The sequence below is a fragment of the Phalacrocorax carbo genome, chromosome 14 (genome assembly GCF_963921805.1).
Source record: "Phalacrocorax carbo chromosome 14, bPhaCar2.1, whole genome shotgun sequence".
Taxonomy (NCBI): domain Eukaryota; kingdom Metazoa; phylum Chordata; class Aves; order Suliformes; family Phalacrocoracidae; genus Phalacrocorax; species Phalacrocorax carbo.
Window position 1 is genome coordinate 17,941,962 of NC_087526.1, and position 14,792 is coordinate 17,956,753.

General features: G+C 45.1%; 1 protein-coding gene across 2 annotated transcripts in view; it reads right to left on the reverse strand.

Moving 5' to 3' along the window:
• Positions 1-6,006: 6,006 nt before the first annotated feature.
• MMP24 (matrix metallopeptidase 24) overlaps positions 6,007-14,792 on the reverse strand; it is a 47,162-nt gene continuing 38,376 nt past the window's right edge. For both annotated transcript variants that reach the window (XM_064465129.1, XM_064465130.1), the window contains 4 exons: positions 11,002-11,216; positions 9,671-9,809; positions 8,489-8,755; positions 6,007-6,451 (listed from right to left, as the gene is read on the reverse strand). In XM_064465129.1, coding sequence (XP_064321199.1) covers positions 6,114-6,451; positions 8,489-8,755; positions 9,671-9,809; positions 11,002-11,216 — 959 coding nt within the window. In that variant the 3' untranslated portion in view covers positions 6,007-6,113. The remainder of the gene's footprint in view (positions 6,452-8,488; positions 8,756-9,670; positions 9,810-11,001; positions 11,217-14,792) is intronic.

Genomic DNA, 14,792 nt, shown 5'->3' on the forward strand with positions numbered 1-14,792 from the left:
CCTCACTGTGAAAAATTTCCCTCTGGTGTCCCATCGGAATCTCCCCAAGAGCAACTTGTGTCCGTTCCCCCTTGTCCTCTCCATGGGACTCCCGTGTAAAAGGGAGTCTCCATCTTCTTTGTTGCTACCCCTTAAGTACTGGTACGTGGTGATGAGATCCCCTCCAAGCCTCCTTTTCTCAAGGCTGAACAAACCCAGCTGTCCCAGCCTGTCCTTGTATGGCAGCTTCCCAGTCCTTGGATCATCCTGGTGGCCCTTCTCTGGACCCCTTCCAGCCTGGCCACATCCTTTTTGTATAGCGAGAACCAGAACTGCACACAGCGCTCCAGGTGTGGCCTGACAAGCGCTGAGTAGAGCGGGATGATGACTTCTTTCTCTCTGCTGGCGATGCCCTTTTTGATGCAACCCAGCACCCTGTTGGCCGCCTTGGCCGCAGCAGCCACTGTTTGCTCATGTTGAGCTTTCTGTCCACCAGGACCCCCAGTTCCCTTCCCACAGAGCTGCCCTCCAGCCAGGTGCATCCCAGTCTGTGCTGCACTCCCGGATTATGTTTTCCCAGGTGCGTGACCTTACACTTGTCCTTGTTGAACTTCATAAGGTTCTTGCTGGCCCACTCTTCCAGCCTATCCAGGTCTCCCTGCAGAGCAGCTGTCCCTTCTGGAGCATCTACTTCCCCACCCAGTTTGGTGTCACGAGCAAACTTCGTCAGGCTACACTTGATGCCGTTGTCCAGATCACTTATAAAGATATTGAATACCATTGGGCCCACTATCGATCCCTGGGGGACTCCACTAGTGACAGGTTGCCAGTTTGAGAAAGAGCTATTTACCACCACCCGTTGGGTGCAGCCTGTCACCCAGTTCCCCACCCACTGCACAGACCGCTTGTCTAGGCCGTAACGCATCAATTTCTCCAGGAGGAGACTGGGGGACCGTACCAAAGGCCTTGGAGAAGTCCAGGTAGAGAATGTCCACTGCCCGCCCCACGTCAACCAGGCAAGTCACTTTGTCATAGAAGGCCACCAGGTTTGTCAAGCACGATCTGCCTTTAGTGAAGCCGTGTTGGCTTTTCCCAATCACGTGCTTCATTTGACTTGTGATGGCCCCCAGGAGGATTCGTTCCATAACTTTCCCGGGGATTGAAGTAAGGCTGATGGGCCTATAGTGACCCGGATCCTCCCTCGAGCCCTTCGTGTAGACAGGGGTAACATTTGCCTTCCTCCAGTCCTCTGGGACATCCCCCGTTCCCCACGACTTCTCGAAGATCATGGAGAGTGGCCGTGCGATGACGTCAGCCAGCTCTCTCAACACCCTCGGTGGATGGCGTCAGGGCCCATAGATTTGTGGGGGTCAAGCTCCTGTAGTAATTCCTGTACTAACTCTTCCTTCACTGATGGTGGGTCGGTGTTTGGATCAATCGGCAATTTCATGCCCAAAGCCTGGGACCCGACAGTGCTGGTAAAGACCGAGGTGAAGAAGGTGTTGAGGACCTCTGCCTTTTCAGCATCGCTGGTGACAGACTCTCCTTTTCTGTTCAATAGTGGGCCTGTGTTTTCCTTCTTCTTCTGCTTATGGTTGGCGTACCTGAAGAATCCTTTCTTGTTATTTTTGACATCTACAGCCAGTTTCAATTCGAGTTGGGCTTTTGCTTTTCTAACTGCATCTCTGCACCCTCTGGCAATGCCGCTGTAGGTCTTGGCGGATAATCCTCCACTTCTCCATCTCTGGTGTGCTGCCCTTTTGGATTTGAGTAGACCCAGGAGGTCATGGTTGAGCCAAGGGGGCCTCTTGCTCCGCTGACTTCCCTTTCCTTTGTAGGGGATAAATTGGCTTTGTGCTTCCAATAGAGAGTTCTTGAAGAACTCCCAGCACTCACTGGCTCCTTTATCTTCCATGGAAGCCTCCCATGGAATCCCTCCCAACTGAGCTCTGAGCGAGCTCATGTTTGCTCTTCCAAAATATATATTTTTGCATAATGCCTATCTACATTGAATTTTGGTTCTTCTGTAAACTAAAAACTCCAAAAGAAGCCGGGGAAAGGAGGAGTGAGATTCTCATGCTATTGCTGATTACTTCCCATAAGAACCTGCCTAGCAGTGTCAGAGCTTGCAGGTGTGGGGCTATGAGGTTGAGACCATGAAAATGACTGTGAAACAGTAAGGGAAAAATGACAACTCAGGTGAAGGGTTACAGAACAGCAGAATTAGAAAGGGCAGGCCCTTGGCATTACACAGTTTGAGGTACCTGAAGCACTGCAACACTTGACTGACCCTTTTTGTGTGCTTTATCTCAAAGGTGGCACTCTCCAGTGGCAATGCCAAAAGGTGTTACGGAATAGTCCATAAAATCAAGTTGTATGTCCTAGTGCTGGGTATTGCTATGCGGGGTCTCAGGATTCTTAAAAATAAAATTGCTGGACTATGAAGCTGTGGGTTATGTACCACTGCTATATACCACCTTTGCTATCAGGCAGTAGAAGGCAGCATGTGACTGGGTATTATCAAGGGTTGTAGATATAGATCTGTGGAACTATAGCCGATTCCAGCTGTGCTGGACAAATAAGTCTGAGAAGTTGGAATCAAGCTCTGGGATGAATGTGACTGGATGGAGAAGAGCTGTCCAGAGGTTTTGAGGGAGCTCAAGGTTCACTGAAGAAGTCATAGGGTGTGTAGCTTTGGCTGCCGTAGTGTGCTTTGCTGTCCAAAATCTTTTGCCAGGATCCTTCATAGAAGTTTTTAAAAACCTGAGTCCTCATGGTGTGAGATGGAAGATCCCTTGAGGTTTAATGACTACTTATAAGTTAAGAACAACTAATCCCTTTTTCAGTGGAGGATATCTGTTCTGACCATAGCGATTGTGTATCCCAGCACATTTCAAACTTACCTGTAAAAATGAGCCTACTTTACTGGTCATGAAATTATTCAAAGTAGTCAAAAACTGGAGGGGAAAAAAAAAGTTGAAGTAGAATATAGTGTATGTAATGGGCTGTTCGCTGGAGAGGCTGCAACTGCTGCTCTCAAGATGAACATGTGCCAGGACTCCCCTCTGGCTGTACAAGTGGCCTGTACTGCAGGTGGTGTGCATCACACCAGGAGCATGCCTTGAAGAGCCTCTTGCTTATGGGATTAGAGTTGAGTAGGCACTGCTGTTCCCTGTGCCCCTGGGGTGGCAATGTGTCCTGGTGCTGCATTTCTGGACAGGAACTGGAACATGGCCACCTGTCCTTGCAGATGTTTTAGCCATGCTAGTGGGAAGCAGACTGAGTTGATACTCTGCCAATCAGGTGCTGTGTTCCTGTAGCCTGATACAGGACCCCAGCAAAGAGCTCAGCTGTGGGAATATTAAGGTACTGTCCCCTACATGAATGCTGATGTTTGTGCCTAGATCCAGGTCACCCGAGGACTGCACAGGTGCTAATCTTAACAAAAGAGAGATGATGTCAATGTGAGTAGGATTGTACTTGGGGGAAGGGGGTCAACTGCTCACCTACCTGCCCCAGCCTCCCCAGTGCCAACACTTGTAACTGTAGGTGGCCATTTCTCAGCCACTTAAACACCTACACAAATACCTCGCACCTCTGCAAAGCTCAGATATGCAACATCTGCATAGGAGCCAGTTACAAAGCAGTTAGAAAAGGCACCAAACTATTTATCCGGTTCTTCGAAGCAGTAGCTCTTTGAGGAAGGCTGAATTTTGGTAATACAGGGCAGGCAGCCTGCCTTACTGCAGTGGGGTGCCTGGCTCTGCAAGGCAATACACAGCTGTCTGAGGAAACGGCTCAGCTTACTACGGACCCAGGCATTGTGCTGCCTGTACAGCTTGTTACTCAGTATAAGATTTTGAAGAGACCAAAAATCTACCTTTGGGCAGGAGGAAAAAAAATACAAACAAAACCAGGCATTTCTCTAGGTTGTAAATTTTTTTTTTTTAATGATGGCTGTTGGAAGTTCCTCAAAGGTTTGGGCTGTCACAGTCCCAGAAGAGTTGGCAGCGTACAGATGAGTTCGATGTGCCATGTGGCTGTGGCGGTCATAGTAGGCATTCTACCACATACATAGTACACATAGCAATGTACGGCGTAGCATGGGGGGGCTAATTAGTAGCTCCGATTTCATTTGGTCCTTTGCACTCCTTCACCCATCATGAGACATTATCATATTTTTTTCACTAACATTCAAAGTTTTGCATCTACTAGCTTCTCATTTTGTAATATTTTTTATGTTTAAACACAATAAACAGCTTGGCTATGGAAATCAATTATGAAGGACAAAATACAATTTGAGACCACATGTTATGCAGTCCTAGTGGGCTTCACTAGAAGTATCTATTTGTCTATCCTGCTTCACCATAGCAATATTTGAGCACTAGTTAGAAATTTAGAATGCTACAAACTGCCTGCTTCTTCATTCTTCATCACTGTAATTAGGAATATTTTTAGCATGGTTGTCATCCTTCAATTTTTTTTTCATACCTGACGCTATAAACCTGTACTTTTTCTAGACTAACTGGACATTCTGTGCATTGCACTTCCATTTCACTGAATAGATTTGGTTGTAGGCAGAGAACGTACGCTAATCACCTATTCCTTACAGTTAGCGTGCAAAGCAGTTAATAGACTTACATGAATGGCACTTCTGTACAGGGCTGGACTTCACCATTACATTGCATTGCAAGAAACTCTCCTTCCACTCTTATTTAACATGGCAGAAATATCAGCATCAACAACAAAATGGGCTAAGTGTGTGGTTAGGACACAGCATCCTAAGCCATTCACAACTTTAAGAGGGATAAGCAGAAGCTACTGTTGTAGGAAGAGACTTGTGAAAAGTTACTAGCCGAAAGTTCAGATATTTATCTAGCCTTTATCTGATTTTTATTTTTCTGTCAAATGTGGCTAGTGATAAACTCATTCTACTGTTGGCATGCTTCCTTTGGTCCTTGCCAAATATTTGACTGTGACGAAGTGAGCAAAACCAAAAAACAATTTTCAAAGGCATAAAACGTTTGTCACATCTACAGGGATTGGATTTAGTTTTATAAACAGGCCTAATTCTTACTGTGTCTTGACTATTTCAGCAAAATATAATGATGATCTCACTCCAAATAAACATTTCCATTCTCCTGAAACCCAACATACAGATTCCACAATGTAGTTATACATGCCATGTAACAACAATTCATCTTTTCCCAGCATCTTAACAAGGGCAGAATGCAGTCTACATCTATACATATTTTTCAGTATATCGGTAACCATTGCTTCATTGTTTCTTGCTGATGGGAGCTTAAAACAACATCATATGACATTTAAATATTTCTTTAATGAATGGCTCCCAAATCAAAAACATGTATTCCCATGACTGGTTTTTTAGACCCAATTACTTTGTCTTCAGATTGTCCCAACCTAGGGCTTGATGTTGCCAGGTAACATGGTGTCTGGGTTGGTGCTGCTTGAGCTTCTGCTCTGCACTCATTTACCTCTCTGAGGGCTTAGTAGTTCCTCATGCACTGTACTAAGTGGCAGCATTGATTAATTATGAATGTACAAAACATCTGACCAGCAGGTATTGGAAAATTGTATCCAGGTAATTCCCTGGATTTTGTAATAAACTAAGAAGATCTTTTAGACTGGTTCAGCATCAGAATGTCTTCTGCTTATGATACTGAATTGTTCCTGTTCATAGGTTTCATGATCTTAATTAATTTATGAGACAGCTATTAAAAAAATGGTTCTGTTCAGAGGTGGTTTAGCTACACTGGAGAATGCTGGGTTTAACAGGGAGCATTGGTGCAGGGAGCTGAAGGAAGTTTCCCACGTCAGTTGAAACCAGTCTTGAAGCCTCTGATGTTAGCAGGGTGAGCCTGTGGAGGATGGCACACCGAGAGTGACGCACAGCTGAGGCAGTGAGAAAGAAAGAGGCTCCACAGTGCAAGGCTGCCTGTATTTTTTTCCAGTTTTCCTGCTTCTTTCGGTCCCTGGCTGTCCAAAACTTGTAGGTCACTGAAGTAGTTTTGTTTGGTAGTCTTTTGAATGCATTTTTTTCCCTTTGTTTTTTTTTTTTTTTTTTGTCCATAATCCTCATCAGATCAATGAGTTGAAATGTGCAGCGGACTGTGTCATACCCATTCCTGGACAGGTCTTTTGTAATACACAACATTTTGCTGCACCTCTTTGTTTTTAAATTGGAAGATTGTGTATACCAGGACAAGGATACACAGCGACAAAATGCAAGGGATCACAACTGCGATTGCATTTACAGTGCTAGGCACATCATTTATTGTCACCATAATATCCACATCATCATGGGGGAGGCGTCTGTCTTTACTTCGTTCAACATCCTTCTGGTTACAGCCCATCCAGTCTTTGAGGATTGACCTGGGGTAGCCTGGCTCCACACTCAGCCGCTGGTTATCGAACTTCCAATATTCCTTCCCTTTGTAAAAGTAGGTATAAACTAGGAGACAAAACAGAGAATATTTCTCACCACACCACTTCCAACTTGATAAGCTGTGCTTGTGTGAGGCTGTGCAGAGAGTATGAAAGGCTGGAGGTGGTAGCTGCCTTGGCCAATAAAACACATTAATCCAGGGCATCCCAAAACCACTGAAAAGTGAAGGTGGTTTTGGAGCTAGGAGGTGGTTTTTGGAGCTGGGCTTTAAAGGAGAAGCCATAACCCTGGCTTGTGGGTGCAGTGTTGCCCACAGAGTACCATTCCCCTTGGCCTAGGAAAGCTGTGAATAAAAAAACCCCAAACCTAACTAACTTTAAAGTGTTCTGCAGTGAGTTATTGTTTGTTAAAGCATGTGTAAATATGTGCTCATCATACCAAGCAGTTAACATAATTTAGCAATGATCTGGATAAGGGGATTGAGTACGCTCTCAGTAAGTTTACAGATGACACCACATTGGGTGAGATTCTCTAGCTGCTCAAGGGTAGGAAGGCTCCACAGTGTGCCCAGGTGGCCAAGGACGCCAACAGCATCCTGGCTTGTGTCAGCACTGGGGTGGCCAGCAGGGGCCGGGCAGGGATGGGGCCCCTGTGCTCGGCCCTGGGGAGGCCCCACCTCGAGTGCTGGCCTCAGGTTTGGGCCCCTCGGGACAAGAAGGGCCTTGAGGGGCTGGAGCGTGTCCAGAGAAGGGCAGCGGGGCTGGGGCAGGGTCTGGAGCACAAGTGTGCTGGGGGGCGGCTGGGGGGGCTGGGGGGGTTTAGCCTGGAGAAGAGGGGGCTGAGGGGAGCCCTTCTCGCTCTCTACAACTCCTTGAAAGGAGGCTGTAGCGAGGCGGGGGTTGGTCTCTTCTCCCAAGTAACTAGCGATAGGATGAGAAGAAATGGCCCCAAGTTGCATCAGGGGAGGTTTAGATTGGATGTTAGGAAAAAAATTCTTTTCTGAAAGGGTTGTCAGGTATTGGAACAGGCTGCCCAGAGAGGTGGTTGAGTCACCATCCTTGGATGTGTTCAAAAAGCGTGTAGATGTAGCGCTTCAGGACATGGTTTAGGAGGCCTGGTGGTGTTGGGTTGACGTTTAGACTTGATGATCTTAGAGGTCTTTTCCAACTGTAATGATTCTATGATTCTATAATCTGCAGAATGACAGTGTGTGCCTGGGTGCAGTAGTGTTCAGAAGAATACTTAAGGTTTCTGTTCACCCAGCCTGAGGGAGTAGATGCTGAAGGAGTCCTTTTCACCAACAATCCAGAAGATTTGGCCTTTGTTAAGGAGCAGTCTTGTCCTGCTGCTAATAAAAAGCTGATGGTTTATGCTACATGTTGGCTGAAGTACCCCATGTCTTCCCAGATTTCTCCTTTTCACTCTCAGGTGATTAGGGGAAAAAAAAAAACCCAAAGAGAAAAGGAGAAGGGAACAGTGGTGGAAGCACTGGTTTCCCTGCATCTGTCCTCCACCTTGGCTGGCTCTCACTGCAGTCCTCCGGCCTAGCCCAGCCCTACACCCCTTGTCTCACACCACAGCCCCAAATTTAAACACTGCCTGAATGGCACAAGCCTCTTCTGTTAGTTCTTTCCCCATCTGGAAGAGGAAGGAATCAGAGAAAGAAACGTGTTGGAAGGAGCCTCTGGAGATCCAACCCCCTACTCAGAGCATGGCTAACTTCAAAGTACATCAGGCAGGTTGGAACATGTAACAGAGTGACTGAGCTAGCTTCACGTAAGAAACTAGGTGGAAAATAGAAGTTATGGCATCCTTGCAGTCAAGGCCAAAAAAAATTCAGGTAGGGACTGTTGTGACTGCAAAACCAGAAAAAGTCCCCTTCCCATCCCCCAGAGCTGGCATTACAATATGTGGTTTAGCAGTTGAGGAGGTACCTGGGGGTCAGGAAGGATCTCAGACTGCCGGTGCTCGCAGGTGTCTAGGACTTCTGAGACATGATTCCTATCTCAGGAAATATTTGAAACACCCCACATACAACCACCTAACCCCCAAGGTAGACAAGCTATTACCGATCTAACAGGCATAATGACTGCAGATACATACAGCCTTCTTTGCTGATAAAAGCTCCCTGGGGAGCCTGAGGGATTCCTCTCCACACGGTGATGGGCTTTGGGTATCCTGGATCTGTTACTCTCTTGTCCTCGTTGTACCTCCAGTACCTGTCGCCTTTGAAGAAGTAGGTTTTGCCTACTGGCTCCCAGCGCAGAGCTGTGTCGATGCCTTCCCGGGGCAGACAGCTCCCCAGTTCCACTAGACTGTGTGGGTAGCCTGGCTCTGCCGTCACTTCTTTAAAAACCCAGTATTTATCTCCTAGAGATGAATGGGGACACAAACAACAGAGTTGCCCAATTAGTAGCTGAATTGATATAAATGTAAAATAGCCACAATGAACCCACAGCATGTTGAGGACTTCCAGGCTTAAATGTATTACGTGAAAAAGATTCTCCTCCTCTTCATTATGAACCTGAAACCTCCTGATTTCATTTGCTGCTCCTCAGCTCTTGTTTTGGAAGAGATAACAACCCTTTCCCATTTACCAGTCATGAGTTCAAAGATTTCTCTCATACCCCATCTTTGTCTTCCCTCATTCAGGGTGAGGAGCTTCTTGCAGGAGGTCAGCCCATACTTTTTGATCCATTCTGTTGCCTTTCTCTGAGCCTTCTCAAGTCCTAATACAGTTTAGGGAGCTGAGGGAGTGAAGCTGCAGACATAAATTCAGATGACCAGATACTGTGTTTTTGATGGGGGCATGCTGATGCTTTCCAGCCACTCTTCTTGCTTACAACTTCCTCTCAAGTTACGGGATCCTGTTCAGACACTGCCACAGTGCAAGGAGCTAATGTGGCCCCCAGTGTAAGATTGGTCCTTTTGTCTCTTTAGGAGACAATTGCCTAGAAATATGGTTTGGGAGCGCCCTATACCTGGACAGGCCCTAATACCCTGCTGAAACATGTCAAGGAGATAGGCAGGAGGCTGACATGCCCTGGGAAATAAGAGCTATTTCTTGTTTTCACATGGAAGCCAACTGCCACTAATCAGTATTAGCTTTATACTGGCAGCTTTATACTGTCCTGGCAAGGCCAGCCCGCATTAAACTATATTTTAAGGATTAGGGGCTGCTTGGAGTGTCCCCTTGGACAGGGATGCAGTGCACCTGTTTTCACTATCTTCATGCCATAAAAGTGTGATGTGAGGCAGGTAGGCTTGTACTGAAATGTACTGTACCTTTGAAGAAAACGAATTTTCCATCAGACCGTTCATAGGCTGCATCAATCTTTGCAGGGAGGCCTTTCCAAAACCGCTCAATTTGCATGGGATATCCCTCCTGCACTCGGTTGTTGCGCAGACGCCAGAACCAACGATCCTGAGAAAACCAGAAGCATCTTCAGGCTGAGCATTTTTATCTTTCAGTCAAATTAGGCTGGAAATCCGGCACTAAGCATTACTAATCCCTGCCTATGCCCCTAACCATTAAAGACAGAAGTCCTGGTTCAGATGGCAGCTCCAACCCAGTCCAACACTGCATCCAGTGAGGAAGCACTTCATGGGGAATATAGCAGCCAAAAGGGTGAGAAGTTGATTGCTGGTGCTGTGAAAGAGGGTGGAAAGGAAAGGGAAAAGGACCGGGGGAAGCAAGTCCACAGTTACAAGCTCTATGAACTAATTTGTGAATGACCTCTCTTGTGTGTCTCATCACTGAGGTGTCACACTTGTCCTGGTACAACTGGTGCTCAACTGTCAGACCCCTGGAGAGCCATACAGCTGTAAAATTACCTGGTGACTGTATAAAGCACTCAAATGTCCAAAGGCACAAAGGAGCTTTTAAACAACCCTTTAGATAGGAGATCATTAGTTAAAGCTGTAGTGGATGCTCAGGGATGAGTAAGAGCAGGACAGAGCCTGTAAGACTTCTCCCAGATACTGTCCCAGCCTGCAGCTCTTTTCAGTTCAGGCATTTTCTGCAACTGATGTGGTTTGTCCATTTAATGACCTTCAATATATCCCTCTCCACATTCACAGCCATTGGGCAGAGTGAAAGCTACAGGTATTTTGGGAATGGGACCATGGATTTCCATATTCAAGGCACTCTAACATGGGTTATTGAGCAAAGCCTCGCCTTCCTCCATGACAAGCAAGATTGACTCAAATTCCCCAAGAGCTTCAGGTAGGCTGAGTGCTCCCTGAAGCCCAGGGTTCGATGCATGCCATCTCTGAAGGCAATGAGGCTTAATCCCTGGTTAGGTACTGGTATTGCTTTCTGGCTTTCCAGATGGCTCCTCTCTGAGCTTGATGGTGTCTGAATTCTCTGCCAGTCCATCCAGTTCACACTTTGGTGCACAGTCTGCCGGGCATTTTGTGAATCCCATCAGGCACTGTTTCCAAATATTACAGAGCTAATCTGCTTACATTTTCTTCTAATATTGCTCATTTATCAGCCTCCTAGGAACACAGCTATTTTCACAGACATTTCAAATCTCACTACCTTACATTTCTATTAATCTTTTCCAGCAATAAAACTAAAGAAAGACCCACGGGTAAGCAGGAATTCTTAGTACCTTGAAAACAAACATTTCTCCTCTAAAGAGAGCCACTGTGTTAAAGTTGCCATCACAGATGTTTGGTTTTGTGCCAGGAGGAGATGGCCTATCACCCAGAGGAGGACTAGGAGGTCTTGGCTGTCTCTCATGTTTTCTTTCTGAAGTGGAGTGAATTCGGCGAACAGGAAGAGTCGGTAAAGGTCTGGTTGGCTCCAGGGGCTCAACAGGAGGACCTAGAAGTGAAAGAAAAATGTTTAGCAGTGTCAACAAATTTGTATTTTCTGTGCTTCCCTTGTACGTTTTAAAAGGCAACAGGCTGGATGAATAGCAGTGTGAGGACTTTACATGCTCCTTATGCAGAGCTCATTCCCTAGAAATGGGGAGCAGAACAAGATGCATCTACATGTGAGAGATGTCCCAAAACAGATGAGCAATAAGAACTGAAGAAGAGCCAGTATGTTTTTGTAGGTGTTCCCAAGGAGGCTAGAGCTAAAAGGAAGGAGGAGCCACACCAATGACATTCCCAACTGAAATGAAAGGTAATAACCCTTGAATAGAAATGTTTAGTAGACCATTAAAAAAAAAAAAAAGCCAAACCCCAAAAACCAAAAACCAAACCAAAACCAGAAAAAAGTTAGGGTGTGAAAATCAGTGCCACAATCTAAGGGGAATTTAGAAATTAGAAAGCAATTTATTACAGGTTATTCACCAATCTTTACTTTCAGAACACTATGGGAACTCTGATGAACAGCCATGAGGGACCATGGTCTCATTCAAATGATGCCCACCACAAGCATAGCTCTCCCCTTTGATCCTCACCCAGCTCCACTTTGAGATCTGACAAGGGCTGCAAGAATGTAAGGCGTTACAAAAATACAAGTGACTTAGACTTGGAACAGAGGTCTGCTTTTAAATTGACTCTGCCATAGGACAAATTCATTAACAGTTAGTGACAAAATCTTGACCAAATCTAATTAAGAGAGTCATAGATTTCTTGTTGCTTCTCAGAGAAGGCAGTAAGTTAAGTATGGCAATAAGCAGAGGCTACTAGAACCAGGAGATTTTGGCAAGTTTCATATCTGATGTAATCAGATGGGATGTGATTGTTTGTTTGCAGGGATTATGGTTTCAGTCTCCTTCTGAACAGTGCTTTTGAAGGGACTATGTAAAAAGATTGCAGGACAAACCGCCACCAGTGGGCAGAATGGGGACTGACTTTGATGGTTGCTGTGTCAATCTCACTATTTTAGGGGTTCAGCAGCACTGCTGATGTGCTTTGCACCAGCTGGTATTATTGAACACTTGCACTGGACAAGGCTTATCCTCACAGGCTGAGAGAGAGTTACTCTGTTGTGGGTGATTACCTTGCCCATACCCAGAGAAGGAATTAATGAGTAAGGATTTAGATACCCACGGAAGCTACGCACCAGAGGGATTAGAAGAGGACTTTTGCAAATTTTGAACATTTTGAACTATGCTTCCTAAAATGCTGGTTAGATCCCAAGTCCCTATAAACTTAGCTCTTAAATGTTACATTTTCAAAGGGTTCCTATAATGAATGAGTGCTTAACACATCCTGGAAGAGTGATTGGGTTAGTGAAAATCATCACAGCTAGTCACAAAGAAGTAATCAGAGAAAGCAATAATATTTAATTAAGGTTGTAATGGTAAGAACCTTGTATGTAGGTTTCACAGATATTGTGCTCAGAAAGCATCACTTAGATATAGTCCAACTTCCTGCAGTACCAGGTCAGAAAACTCCTCCTGTAAGTCCTGTGATGAGCCTGGTGTTTCTGGTGCAGGTACAGCACATTTTCCAGATTTCAAGCCATAGAAAATCCTCTATAATGCACAGCAAATTGTTCCAATCATTAAGACCTGTCACTGCTAAAGTCCTACCTATTTATGAGTTTGTGCAAATTTAGATTCAGTATTTGTTTTTCTTATCTCTAGTGTCTCGACATTTAACTATTTACAGATCTTGATGAGGATGCCTTTAAATAAATAGGCCAGTTCCTTCTGTCTGTAGCTGCAACTTCTTTTGGTTTTAAGATCTTAAGACTTACTTTTACAGCTCCTTTCTATAACTTTTCAATTGTATCATTTTACTTCTTCAACATGACTTGGCCTCATAATGTGATATTTTGTGCCATATGCAATTTTTATTAGCAACTATTTTTATTTACTTTTATTCCAGAACTTTAATAAAAGGCATCAAATACTGCTCAGGAAATCCTTTACATGAGGATTCTCTGTCGATAATTATGCTTGGAAAGCTTTCTACATGAAATGGATAAAAATATTATACTGATACTGTGTATCTCTCATTTCCCTCCATTCTTAGCTATTCAGTGCCCAGTATCTTAGCAGACCATAACCTTCTTTTAAAGAAAATTCCCAAACTGTGACACTTCTGCTAGTGAGCTGTGACTTTTCCCCAAATGGTATGCAGCAAAGGTCTCCAGACATTGCCTGTCATAGGAGCAACACGGTTGGACACCCTGGTTAGCCAGGCAACATGGATGCATCTGCACTAGTGATTCAGTTTAGCTCAGGAGTGTGCTTTTGAAAAGGTGCACTGTCTTTTGCAATTTCTGTGCTTTGATTCACACTGAAGTTCATGAATTGCGTTCTTTTTGGACAAAGCTAAACTTGAAGATGCACTTCTGGAGCGCATCTAGGATACTATAGCTGCTAAGAGGCATCATAAGGCACAGCTAGAGCTACTCCACAATAACCATCTCTTTCCCCAAAATACATACAGAGTAGGTGTCAAGTCCTCAGCACTCTATTTACTTAACACCATCCCTAATTACTGCTGTATCTACAGATGTGCTACTATTATTCTTGCTAGCAGCCATTGTTTGCTAATACAGCCATAAGCAACTTACTGTAGTGTGAAGCACATGAGCTGTGCAAAGGCATCTCCTCCAACAAGCGACACACTAGCTAGCACTTCTGGTTCAGGCTGGAAAGGTAATGGAGGTAGGATTGAGTTGGTACAGTGGGATATGCTGCAGAGGACAGTATGGGAATGGGAGAAGAGGTCCCAGACAGATCTTACACAAAGAAAGCTGGGGATCTGGTTTGTTCAGATGGGATGTGGAAGCAGAGTGTTCAGTTCGTGCTTTGGCAAATTAAAGGAGCAGGAAACTGGTAACCTGTTTTGGCTGCCAAAAATGGCACTTGGTGCCAGTTATAGTACCAGAATAAATTAAGTTTGAAAACCAGCAATTTACATACTTGGTGAAGACAGGAAATGCTTGCATTAAGGAAAGGAAAGTCTTGACTGGGATCTAAGCAAGGAAACAATAAGCAGTGACTTACTGCATGCTGCAGGTCTCAAACAGCAGTGTGATCCTTTTACTCTTATGCAGCCACCCACATGGCTTCAAGTGGATGTGTTTTGTAAATAACATTGAAAAAACTCTAGTGCATGTCCTATATGATAGTGTTCCCCTGCCACCGATACAAGGGTCTTCTTTGTAAATGAGACTACAGCATGCGGCTACAGAAGCGCAAAAGAGGTGTGGTTGTTCCTTCCCTCCCCTTTGCAAGATGCAAATTCTGTCATGCACTGACCAAATGAGATGCATTTCCGCTGCCATATATGGATCAGAAAAGCCTCTTTCGTGGTCCACTTAATTAATACAGTGGAGCAATTTCATCAGGCAGCTATTTGGTAGTTTGCGGAAGACCACCACCAGTTCCAGCACAGGATAGATCCCTGTTGTGAGAGACTGCTAGAAGCAAATTCACACCATGATAGTAAGGAGGACACCAAGGACCACAGCTGCCTTTAAACAGGG